At 44.1% G+C, this 12771-nt stretch overlaps 1 protein-coding gene across 3 annotated transcripts in view; it reads left to right on the top strand.

Moving 5' to 3' along the window:
- Nucleotides 1–12771, top strand: part of SHISA9 (shisa family member 9) — a 281487-nt gene that overhangs the window by 242924 nt on the left and 25792 nt on the right. For 2 of the 3 annotated variants that reach the window (XM_039233557.1, XM_039233555.1), the window contains exon 3: nt 11761–11916. In XM_039233557.1, coding sequence (XP_039089488.1) covers nt 11761–11916 — 156 coding nt within the window. Of the gene's footprint in view, nt 1–11760; nt 11921–12771 lie in introns of all 3 variants that reach the window. The other variant, XM_039233556.1, reaches the window with a different exon arrangement.

Below are 12771 nucleotides of genomic sequence, written 5' to 3'. Positions count from 1 at the left end.
CTTATGGCCTCAGAAAAATCCACATGGTGTTTCAAACTATAATTTTCAGGTTTTTCTCTTTAAAAGGATACTGGGCATAGAGGTTTGAAAAGGAGAGAAAGGAAAACAGAGCTAAAAGCCAGACCTCTGCTATGATTTCTGAACATGCATTCTCTTTTTTGTTGTTGTTAAGAGAATTACCAGTGCAACTGGCCCCCCGCAGGAACATCTCCTGCCCATTTGCTCTCTCATTTGCCCTGTTCTGAGACAAATGAATGATCAGGAACATGTCCAGGAATCCTGAGTCCAGAGAGGGCCTTATGGAAACCTACCGCTCTCTTCCTGAGGCCACCCCATCATGTTGTCTTTGTTTCCTGGACAATCGGAGGCAATAAAGTTTGGCTAGTATATGGGGAGTGATGACTGTTTCAGGGGTGATGCTGAGCCCTGTGTAATGCAGTCTCCAAACCTCATGGCACCCCAACCCCCAAGAGGATGCTGTTATGTCCCCATTATAGAGCTGAGAAGACCGAGACTCAGGAAGGCATGATAACATATCCAGTGATGCTATTGGGAAAGGGAAAAGCCAGAATTTGAATCCAGAACTGACTGGGTCAGAATTCCGTTCCTATTTCATTGTGTTGAATCATTATGAGGAGTGACTGGGAGGCACAGACAGTGTATTGGGGCACATGGGGTTCATATGAAGGAGAATTCTGGGCAAGACCAACATGGCCTCGTGGGCCAGGCAACCTCTTGGGTGTTGAAAACACCTTGGGAAAATTTTCCCAGATTAGTTCCTCTAATCAGTAAGTGGTACAAGAGCTAGGACTTGTCTACCAAGCACAATGCCTGGCCCACTGCAGACACTCAAATATGTGAGGAGGGACGGATGGGTGAAGTAAGTTGGAGAGGTCAGAGTACAGGTGTGTTCCACAAGACAGTAAGGGATTCTCAGGATGGGCAGGGGAGTGGGGAGGCCTGCTTGCTCCCTGGGTATAACAATACATTCCATTCTCTGGGTGAAAAAGGAGACCAAAAGACACAAGATCTGGCTAGTGGTTTACTGGTCTGAGTGGAAAATTTTACAAGAGGGAAGATACTCATGGCACCTGGGTGGCTCAGCCATTAAGCATCCAACTTCACTTCAAGCCATGATCTCACAGTTCATGGGTTCAAGCCCCGCATCAGACTCTGTGCCAATAGCTCAGAGCCTGCAGCCTGCTTTGGATTCTATGCCTCCCTCTCTCTCTGCCCCTCCCCCTCTCATGCTCTGTCTCTCTCTGTCTCCCCAAAATCAATAAATGTTAAAAAAAAATTTTTAATGACGGAAGATACTCAAGACCGAAGAGTCTCTCCATAGAGGAGGCTCCATGCTGAGCATCTAGTTTCTTCCCGTCCTGGCTAGGGGCAACCTAACTGAGTGGAGGAAACACCTGTTTTGCCATCTGACAAACCTGGGGTCAAATCCTGATAGTTACTAACATGCTGTGCAACTCTGGGCAAGCACCTCAACAATCTCTCGGAGCTTCCATTTCCTTATATGTAAAATAGGATTGTGATATGTAGGGAAATCAGTTTCTTATATGGTTAATGTGCTTTTCTATTTGGCCTTTCTGGGTGTGTGACTTTCATCTGAGTTGGTCCATGCTAACCATCTGCTTGGGAGAGAAAGGAGAGTAGAATCAAGTGGAAGGAAACACTCCATGCCACTGTGTGGAACCCACTGCCCCCCAATGAGAGGTTCTGTGGCAGGATCTCTGCTCTCAGGACATCTGGGATGTGAGGGTCATTGAGGAAGGTCAACTTAGGCATCTGGTAGTCAGATCATACCACTTCATTTCTCAAATGTCTCAGCTACCCCAACAGCTTAATGCTTCTTCCCTGTGAGTTCCTCTCAGAATTCCAAACACGGGAGTGAGATGAGAGATCCCTACCCTCAGCATTTGCCTCATCCATCATTATCCTCCCCAACCTGGGTCTGAAGACCAAAGAGGGAAAGTCGAGTGACATTCCTTCATCTCTGTCTCTCCTTTTCATTTCCTCAGTTCCCTAGAATCAGAGGAAGCAGGCTTCCTATCCCTTTTCTTCCCTTGTCTACCCTTGACAAAAACTCTGTGATCTTGCCTACCAAGTCCTGTCCTCAATATGCTAAACAGCATGGAGAAAGGCATAAACGTTCCTCAAAACGTTATAAATAGAACTACCCTACAATCCAATAATTGCACTATTGGCTATTTCAAAGGGATACACTGATTCAAAGGCATACATGGGCCCCTATGTTTATTGCAGCATTATTTACAGTGGCCAAATTATGGAAGTAGCCCAAGTGTCCATCGATAGATGAATGGATAAAAAAGATGTGAGGTGTGTGAATGTGTATAATGGCATATTATTCAGCCATTAAAAGAATGAAATCTTGCCATTTGTGACAATATAAATGGAGCCAGAGTATATTAGTCTAACTGAGATAAGTTAGTCTAGAGAAAGACAAATGCCAAATGATTTCACTGATATGTGGAATCTAAGAAACCAACAAAAACAATCAAAGGCAAAGAAAAGTAAAAGATAAAGAGAGAGACAAACCAAGAAACAGACTCATCTATAGAGAACAAACTGATGGTTAACCAGAGGAGAAATGTATAAGGGGATGGATGAGACAGGCAATTAGGATTAAGGAGGGCACTTGTGATGAGCACTGGGTGATGTATGGAAGTGTTGAATCACTGTATTGGACACCTGAAACTAATATAATACTGTACATTAACTATGCTGCAATTTAAAATAAAATAAAATAAAAACTTAAAAAAACAGTTGAGAGAAAGGAATAAAAAATACACTTTCCAAAGGCAGTCACATGACTTAAAATTGTATTGTTGTCTGGCTACAAAATAATTTTTTGAATGTCAAAAATTTGAATTTAACTCCCTTAGAGCCAAAAGGAAGTGGCCAGGAACACAGATTCTAGAGTCAGATGGTCAGGAACACAGCATAGCTCTGCTGTATACTAGTGGTGTAACTTTGCGCAAGTTACAAAGCCTCTCTGTGCCTTGATTTCCTCCTCTGAAAAATGGGGTTATTTTAAGTATCCCTTAGAGATTCCTAGAATGAGTGGATTAGTTAATATACAGAATAGTGCCTGGTACCTAATAACACCTCTGTGTGTATTATGTATATAAGTGTGTCTTCACCATCATCATCATTGATTAATGCCATCATCATCATCATTTTTCTTTGTGTTCCTTCAATAATAAATCCCAATTCCCCAGCTTTACCCAGGCATGTGGATGCCATGAGCCATCGTGTTCTTAGGAAGACAAAAGAGAAAAAACACTTTCATAACTTGAAAAATCCATTGTCCTTAGACTGTGCCGTAGTTGATAAAGTTGTTTCCCATGGGGATATGGGTTAATGATTCTGGTATTGCTAGACGTGTATACTGGACTTAACAACTGAGTTGATGGCACATGATGGGAACCACGTTTCTTATTGTTGGGGTGAAAGGTTACAAATAAACAAGGGGAGGAGCCTACAATGATCCACAGATCATGAATTGGAGCTGGGAACAGCAGGATGAATTTGTGTTTGGCTCAAGGTAGATCGAAGTGGTTACATATATAAATATTTGTAGATACCTGAATATATGAGTTAGGACATACACACAGATTTCCTTACTCCATCAGCAGAGAGAGGCCAGAAGCAATGAGCATGTCCAGCGCCCAAATCTTGGTTGCTAACACCATTCTACAATAAAAAGAACCAGAGCTCCTTGTAGAGATGGTTGATTCTAGCACTGGACAGGGAATATACAAGATGAACCTGGGGCATCTTATATTGCTAGAATGCAAGGAGGTTCTGAAAAAGGAGACACAGGGGCCAAATGAAAGAGTTTCCAATGACTAAACCTGGAACAGTTTGAGCAAAAAACGAAATGGTGTTCGTTTATAACCCAAAGTAATAAAATACATATCTGTGTGTCCATACCGATATAAAAAATGGTTGAATAATTAAGGAGTGGGGAAAGAGAATTCTACAAAGAATCTCCTACAAAGAAGAATTCTAAATAATTTATGTAGCTACTCTGTACTCAAGGAGGTAAAATGTAACTCCCCACTCCTTAAGTGTGGGTTGTGCAAAGTGGCTTATAGAGTATAGCATGGAAAAAGAAAAAAGTAGAGTAAGTTTACAGTGAAGAAACTTGACGGACGCTACCTCAGGCAGATCATAAAGATTAACATCGACAGTGATAAGGCATCACAGCATGGATCCTTGATAGGCTATGATGAGAATGTCACTCTATCTCTACAGTTCTTCTCACCCAAACCCACAGCCTCAGTCTGGTCATGAGAAAAACACCAGACAAATTCCTCTCAAGGGTTATTCTACAAAATACCTGGATGGTACTCCTGAAAACTGGCAAAGTCATCAAAAACAAGGAAAGTCGATGAAACTAACTGCCAAGAGATACCTAAGGAAACATGAGGGACTAAACTTAATGTGGTAATTGGATGAGATTCTGGAATGGAAAATGGACATTAGGTAAAAACTGAGGACACCTAAAGAAAGTGTGGACTTGTTTTATTGATAATTTATCAAACCAGTTCATTATTTCTAACACACGTACTGCACAATGCACGATGTTGCTATATATGGGAACTCTTGGTGCCATCTCCACAGTATTTTTATAAATCTAAGATTGTTCTACAATGAAAACCTTATTTTATTAAAATTTTCTTAATGTTTATTTATTTGAAAGAGAGAGAGAGAGAGAGAGAGAGAGAGAGCCCGAGAAGGGGATGGGCAGAGAGAAAGGGAGACACAAAATGTGAAGTAGCTCCAAGCTCTGAGCTGTCAGCACAGAGCCCAACACAGGGATTGAACTCATGATCCGTGAGAACATGACCTAAGCTGAAGCTGGCTTAACCAACTGAGCCACCCAGGCTCCCCTCAAAAACCTTATTTTAAAAGATCTTTTGTCTGTAGATCTCTACCTCATAGGGTTGATATGAGAATTAAAGTGCATGAGAAATTGTTTACCAATGACTGGCACATAATGCATGCTCCATAAAACAACACCATTTGACCATCTTGTGCCTTTCTGAGCTGTTCTTTCTTGGGATGTGCCATGAAAGACTGGCTGTTGTCGCTTTTCTTCCAATAGGAGCCAAATTGGTCCAGTTTCTGATCATTCTTATTTGTCTATTCTACGCTGAGAAACCCACAGCAGCATCCCAGTGTTTGCAGTGGAGCGTCCTTACCTTAATTGACCCTGTCTAAATGGCATCTATCTCCTTTCTGTTTAGTGACTAAGATATACTGCATATAACGGTACTTCCACAGCAGTTACCTGGGGTAAGTCAGACAGAGGTTTCCAATTAGAGTAGCTCTATCTTACCCTTCTTTGAAAACGATTGTGAAATATATGAGGCCCCTCTTCTGTCTCAGGAAGGAGAGCATGGGGACATCATCAGCTTCTCACTTGTTGACTGAGGGTCTTGACAGAAAACAGCATCCCAGAATAGCAAGTCTTTGTTAGTTATTTACAAGGGTCAAAATGAGATGCAAAATTGTAGTGAGGTAAAGGGTTTTTCTTGCGGCATGGGGAATGAAGTACCTGGAATGGTAAGATATTTCTGGGGCCAAAGTGGGTCTATAAAAGAAGCCATCCTGCTGAGAGGAAGACAGTGTTGGTCCAACTGGATTCTCTCTATGGTCATGACTATGCAAATCAAATGAGATAGATAATATATACATATGTGTACATATACCTACATACATAAAATACATATATATGTATGACGTGCCTGGGCAGCTTGGTCAATTAGGTGTCTGACTCTTGATTTCAGCTCAGGTCATGATCGCACCATTTGTGAGATCAAGCCTCACATTGATCTCAGCACAGAGCCTGCTTGTGATTCTCTCTCTTCCTTAACTTTCTACCCTTTCCACCCCCATCTTTCTTTCTAAATAAATATTTAAAAAGTATATACTTATGCATGTACACATATACCTACATACTATCTACCTCTCTCTTTTATTTTTCTTCTCTCTATTGGCAAAAACAGGATTTGCAGATTATAACCCAGATCTTACTCACTCTTTGTGCTTCCCTCACCCTATTATTCTATTTTGCTTGGATGCCAATCTGGGCTTACTTCCCTTCTACACTTAGGTATCTCCTCCTTAGCTGGATATATTTGTAGAAAACTCACAGAGAACCTGGGTGGCTAGCTCTTCTCCATCTTCCTATTCAGTAAAATGAAAATAACATTTTAAAAAAATCCATTCACACGTGTGTGTTTAATTCTTGATTGCTGCCCTGAGACCAGATTTATTTTCCTTTTTTTTTTAATGTTTCTTTTTTATTTTTGAGAGAGAGAGACCGAGTGCAAATGGGGGGTTGGAGGCAGAGAGACAGGGAGACAGAATCCAAAGTAGGCTCCAGGCTCTGAGCTGTCAGCACAGAGCCTGATGTGGGGCTCAAACTCATGGATGGACTGTGAGATCATGACCTGAGCTGAAGTCGGATGCTTAACCCACTGAGCCACCCAGGTGCCCCTAGATTTCAATATTTCTGAATATTCTATGCCCGGAAGCAGGCACAAAATGGCTCTCTTCCCGGGGCTCTGCGTCAGATAGCAGGAATGTGATGTTGGGGCAGCCTCATCTCTTCCTTTGCGAGGGATCCCTTAGGTGGGCCATCTTGGTCATGCCCACTTACCTTAAGTAACTACTCACTGTCCTTGAGGGAGCTCAGGACTTGGGAGATATCATCCAGCAGCAAATGCTTTATAATGGCATATTAAATATTCTGTTGAATAATACAAAAGGCTGTCCCCAGTGATGAGGAACATCTCTACCAATTTTTTTTCTTTAATGATGTGTTTAGAACCTCTCCTGGCAGGCCTGGGATCAGAATTTGAGCATAGTGGGTGGGATCTAGAACCAAAGGCGCAAGGAGATGGGAGAAGGGACCCACTGGAGGGTGGGATGGGGAGAGGTCAGCTCTTTAACTAGACAGGCCTGTGTTTGGGATTTATTTCCAGGGGTAAGAAAACCAAAAACCAAAAAACAAAACAAAACCAAAAAAACACCGTGAAGACATTAGTTAATTAGCTTATGAATGTCTTTGAGCATTCCCATTTGCTGTCTGAAACTTCTACTAAATACCCGGGAACAATGCCTTTTCTATCTTGACACAATCTCCAGGCCTTGCCTTATATCCTCCCCTCTGGTCGGTTCCATTTCCCAGAGGAAATGCAGACAACTACACTAGTCCAAACTATACATTGCAAGGGATAGTAACCCCAAAGTATACTAGCTTATTAGAAAGGGTCTTCCCTGGGGAGCCTGAGTGACTCAGTTGGTTAGTGTCAACTTCGGCTCAGGTTGTGATCTCACAGTTCATGAGTTCAAGCCCCACGTCGAGCTCTGTGCTGACAGCTCAGAGCCTGGAGCCTGCTTCAGATTCTGTGTCTCCCCCTCTCTCTGCCCCTCCCCTGCTTGTGCTCTATTTTTCTCTCTCAAGAATAAATTTAAACATTTAAAAAAAGGAGTGGGGGGACTTCCATATCTTCTCTGCTTCCCCTCCTGTTGTCCTTATTCCTTCATAGATTCTCCACTTGGTAGGTTCAAACTCACTTTAATCCATATCTTTCTGGATCCTTAATTCCAAAGGTTCCAAGTAGAAAAATTCAGGGAAGCACTCTGATTGGTCCAGCCTAGATCACATGCCTGCTTCTGGCCCAATCACTGTGAGAAGAAGGAGGTATTGTGATTTGTCAGATTTGGATCACATGCTCACTTCTGTGGCCAGAGGTGAGAGTTACTGTCCTGATTTCCAACTGCCAACCCTTATATGTCTGAATAAGAGGCTTTTTTGCCCACCAGAGCACACTCTGACCATGAACATTGTGGGTTGCAAGTGCTGAGGCATTTCTGTCTTCCAGAAGCAATCCTCAACCGATGACCTATGGGAATTGGTATATAAATACTAAGGAGCTCACTTAATGACAGAATTCTGAGACAGGCATTCCACACCATTTACCAGAATTCCGTAGTGGGATTAAACTGCAGTTCACTAGAATCACCCCCTTCCTTGGCACTGTGATCTTTGTCTGTTTTCCCTTCCCTGCCTTGCTCCCTTACCCCTTTTCTACAGTATTCCCTGAGATCACCTCCCAGATATGCTCATACTTGGGTCCTTATCTCAGTGACTTCTGGGAAAACCCAGACCAACACAGTCATCGTGACTGGCAGCTCATCTCATGACCCAAATTCAGATGAAGCAGCGTGCTGAAGGAAGTGGTGGTTCTGAAAACACAAAAATAGTAGCTGTCAAGTAAAAAAAATACAGGGTGAAAACCCCCCATGGAACAGCAAACAATGAGAGTTTATAGTAACTGCTTCCAGCGGACCAGCATTTGGGCACAAAACATGTCTGGCCTGACATGCCCAGAGGAAGCTGACCTCCCCAGGAAGTGGCTCTGGAGTGGAAGATGTCAGATGATCTCTGGGTCTACATCATCGCAAAAACTATGCCTTATGCAGCACCTTTTCCATTATTTCATTAATCTTGGGCCTTCCCAGCCCCAGCTGAATCTCAGCCAAAAAGCTATCACGGTAGAAGGATACACTCACTTCCTCACATGCTGGCCAGAGGCTGGGTGATGTGGCATATGTTTGGTGACATTCCCATTACACAGTTGGGCTTGTGTGCATGTGCAGTGATAAAAATGCTCATCTTATCTCTGCGTCTCAGCTGTGGTATCCCTGTCTCTTTCCATTTGGGTTTATTGGTTTCTAAAGGCAAACATATTCCATACACGTCATGGGTTGACTTGTGTAGAAGCAACACTTGAGAGAGGGGATTCCGGTGTATTAGACTCTGAGGGAGTGCTCTTCAACATACACACACACAGGCATGCGCACACACAGGCACACGTGCACACACACACACACACACACACACACACACACCTACGCCCCTCTCAGGTTGTGAGGGAAACAAAGTAGGAACAATGAAGGGTGGGGGTCTCAGTCTTGACCAGGGTTAGTCAAATTATGGCCCTTGAACCGAATCTAGCAGCTACCTGTGTTTATAAATAAAGTTTTATTGGCACACATCCACACCCATTCATTGACATAATGTCTGTGTTTGCTTTCTCACTACAAGGGCGGAGTTGAGAGTATTTGTGACAAGACTGTGTGGCCCATAAAGACTGAACTATTTACAGTCTGGCCCTTCACAAAAAAAATTTGCTGACCCCTGCTATCCCTGTTCCAATCCCTGGGAGCTCTGGAGCATCCATTGGTCGAAAATGCTATTCTCGGGGTGCCTGGGTGGCTTAGTCGGTTAAGCGTCCGACTTTCACTTAGGTCATGATCTCACGGTTCGTGGGCTCGAGCCCCGCATCGGGCTCTGTGCTGACTGCCAGCTCAGAGCCTGGAGCCTGTTTCAGAGTCTGTGACTCCCTCTCTCTCTGACCCTCCCCTGCTCACGCTCTCTTTCTCTCTCTCCTAGAAATAAATAAAACATTAAAAATTTAAAAAAAAAAAAAGAAAGAAAGAAAATGCTATTCTCACCTTGAGGCAAGGGGCTGGTCCGCGCACCTTAGTGATGGCTGACCACCCCAGGTGTTGAGGGTGAGATTTATGAAGCACCTGAAACCCAGGGTGGTGGTTCCTGAGAATAACTCACCAGGTGCTAGGACCAGCTGTGGGCTGTGAGCCCCCGACATAGCAGTTGGGAAGTGAGCACACATGCTGTAAAGGGGATCTTTCAAGGTAGCACCAGCAAGCACTGCCATGTTTATCTGGATCTGCACATGCGCTTCATGAAACTGGGGAGAATCTGTACTTGTGCCTGAAACTGAGCAATAATCCCCTCATCTGGACTCCGGGTTTCATCTCCGTTTTGCCCCCTCTCTCCCACTGCTCTCAGGATGACGAGAAACCCTTCACAAGGCATCCTGGGCCCTGCCTACCTGTCCAGCCCAACCTCCTCCCTCTCCCCGTTTCTGCATATACCAGGAACACCCTCCCACCGCCCTCCACCTCCTCCCACATTGAACCGACATCTAGATTTCTGGGTCTCTGCTCAGAGAATATCCCCTCAGAGCACACTCCTTGAACCTCTCTCCAGGTGAATTCCATTTCGTCTAAGTAGTCAATATTCCACTCATGTGTCTTTACATTGTCTTTTTTCTGTGTTTGCAAATCACAACACACAAAATTATGCATAGATTTTCTTGATCAAAAATGCTATATTATTTGCATTACTTTCACATTTACTTTTTCCCTCCTTAATGATATAAGCCCAAAGGAACTATCCAGGTTGACATGTATAGAGTTAACTCATCTTTCTATAAGATTTTTTTAAGTCTATTTATTTTGAGAGAGACAGAGACAGTGTGAGTGTGGGATGGGCAGAGAGGGAGAGAGAGAGAGAGAGAGAGAGAGAGAATCCCAAGCTGTCCGTGCAGAGCCTGATACAGGGCTTGAACTTGTGAACCTGTGAGATCATGACCTGAGCCAAAACTAAAGTTAGACTTAGCTGGCTGAGCCACCTAGGTGCCCCAGAATTAATTCAATTTTAAACAGTCTTTTATTTAAGAGCTGCATGATATCCCATCGTATCCATGTGCATATTGTGTATGTAATATGAATGTACAATAGTTTAGTAATTCCCATATGTATTTTAACTTAAGAGAGAGAAGAGAGTGGGGGAGAGGGGCAGAAGGAAGAGAGAGAGAGGGAGAAAGAGAGTGAATCTTAAGCAGAATCCATACTCAGAGCAGAGCCCAACTCGGGGCTCAATCCCATGACCCTAGGATCATGAGCTGAGCCAAAATCAAGAGTCACCTGAGCCACCCCGGTGAATTCAGGTACCAAGAATTCACATATTTATAGGAGCTCAAGTTGTTTCTGCATGTGTGGGTGTGCATATATGTCACTTTATAGACAGTGGTGCAAAGAATATCTTTGAGCCATATATTCTGATGTCATTTTTGTAGGCTTATTCCCTATAAGTGGTATTATTTGGTCAAAATATACACTTGCTTTACATTCTAAGACACACTATCACATTCCTTTTTGCAAATATGGCAAATTGCGTGCCCGCTGTGAGTTTCTGAGACCACCCAGCTTCCCACATCTTTACAACTATTGGTGTCCACCTTTTACTTAATGTTTACCAATCTCTTGGCAAATGAATGGCTTCTCATCATTGTTCTGACTTGCATTTCCTTGACTATTACTAAAGTTTATCATCTATCTATAGTATTGCGTGTGTGTGTGTGTGTGTGTGTGTGTGTGATGTTTCTTCATTTTTGAGAGAGAGAGCACAACCGGAGGAGGGACAAATGATCCAAAGCGGGCTCTACAGTGACAGCAGTGAGCCTGATATGGGGCTCGACCTCACAAACCGTGAGATCATGACCTGAGCAGAAGTCACTCAACTGACTGAGCCACCCAGGCGCCCCTATAGTTTTAATAACAAAAATAGCACCTGCAATGAACGGACCTTAACATGTTCATTTCAGGTGGGGGGGTATTGGAAAGTTCTGGGCACATCCTTTGCCCTTTACTCCACCATCCTCAGCTGCTTTCAGTAAACACCGTGGAGCCGATTGCTCCCAATGTTCCCGCACACCCTCCGCTGTTCTCCCTCTCATGTCTCTAAAGGATGGGGGGCTCGGGACCCTGCGAGGGTAGGCTGCGTTGCATGGGAAGAAGTTCCCACCGGTCTGTGACCATCTCCCTCTGTCTCCTCGCTTGCAGACACTACGCAGATGAACAACGCAGTGCCCACCTCCCCTTTGCTCCAGCAGATGGGCCATCCACATTCATACCCCAGCCTGGGCCAGATCTCCAACCCCTATGAGCAGCAGCCACCGGGCAAAGAGCTCAATAAATATGCCTCCTTGAAGGCAGTCGGTAAGTGCTGTTCTATTTTGCCCCTGCTTTTCTGTACTTTTCTCTTTCCCTCCAACTGCCTTTTCTATTCTCTCTTGTTCTACTTCTCCTTTTCTTTTCCTTCTTCTTCCCTCTTAGACTCTGTGTGTCTCTCTCTCTGTCTGTCTCTTTCTCCATCTCCCTCTCTGTCTCTTTTCTCTCTGTCTCTCTCTCTCTCATATATATTCCTGATCTCTCTACCTGGGTCCCAGGTTACTGTGAAGCAGCTGCTTTCTCTCTGACTAGATCGAGTCCCCACATGGGGCAGGATGGGTGGGCGAGGGACACATGTGGAGGCTGTTTCCTGAGAGAGGGTGCCTGGAGGCTCATTTGGACTCACAGACACCTCATCCCCTTCATTGTCCACCATATGCCCTAGTGAATCCTCAGGACATAGAGTCCAAGATACCTGGTGTCTCACTGTCTTGCCCTGTAGTGGATAACACCCATCACCCTGCTGTCACCCCCAATGTGAGAAGTCAGTAAGCGGAACGCCCCTATCTCAGGCATCTTGTGCTCTTCTAGATGAGGTGCACGGCCTGAGTTCTGATCAAGTTTTTATCAATTGCATTGGACCTTTTATACATCCTGCCTCATTTTCTCATAGTGGTCCAAAGAGGAAGGCACAATTATTATACCAATTTTCAGATCAGGAAGCTGAGGCTCAAAGGGTTTAATTAACCTTGCTCCAAATCAAGCAGCCTGTGGATTTTTGTCACTCCAGAGCCTATCCTCCCACTGCTAGCTTCCCACAGCACTTGTCTTCTGTTAGTCCCTTCCCCCAGCTCACACATGAGGGAGTGTGACATTGACCCTGATGGTGACTCGAGGTCCCAA

The sequence above is a fragment of the Hyaena hyaena genome, unplaced genomic scaffold, assembly GCF_003009895.1.
Source record: "Hyaena hyaena isolate Hyena2069 unplaced genomic scaffold, ASM300989v1 scaffold_76, whole genome shotgun sequence".
Lineage (NCBI taxonomy): Eukaryota > Metazoa > Chordata > Mammalia > Carnivora > Hyaenidae > Hyaena > Hyaena hyaena.
Note: the sequence above shows the minus strand (reverse complement) of the source record. Positions and strands in the feature narration are given on the sequence as shown.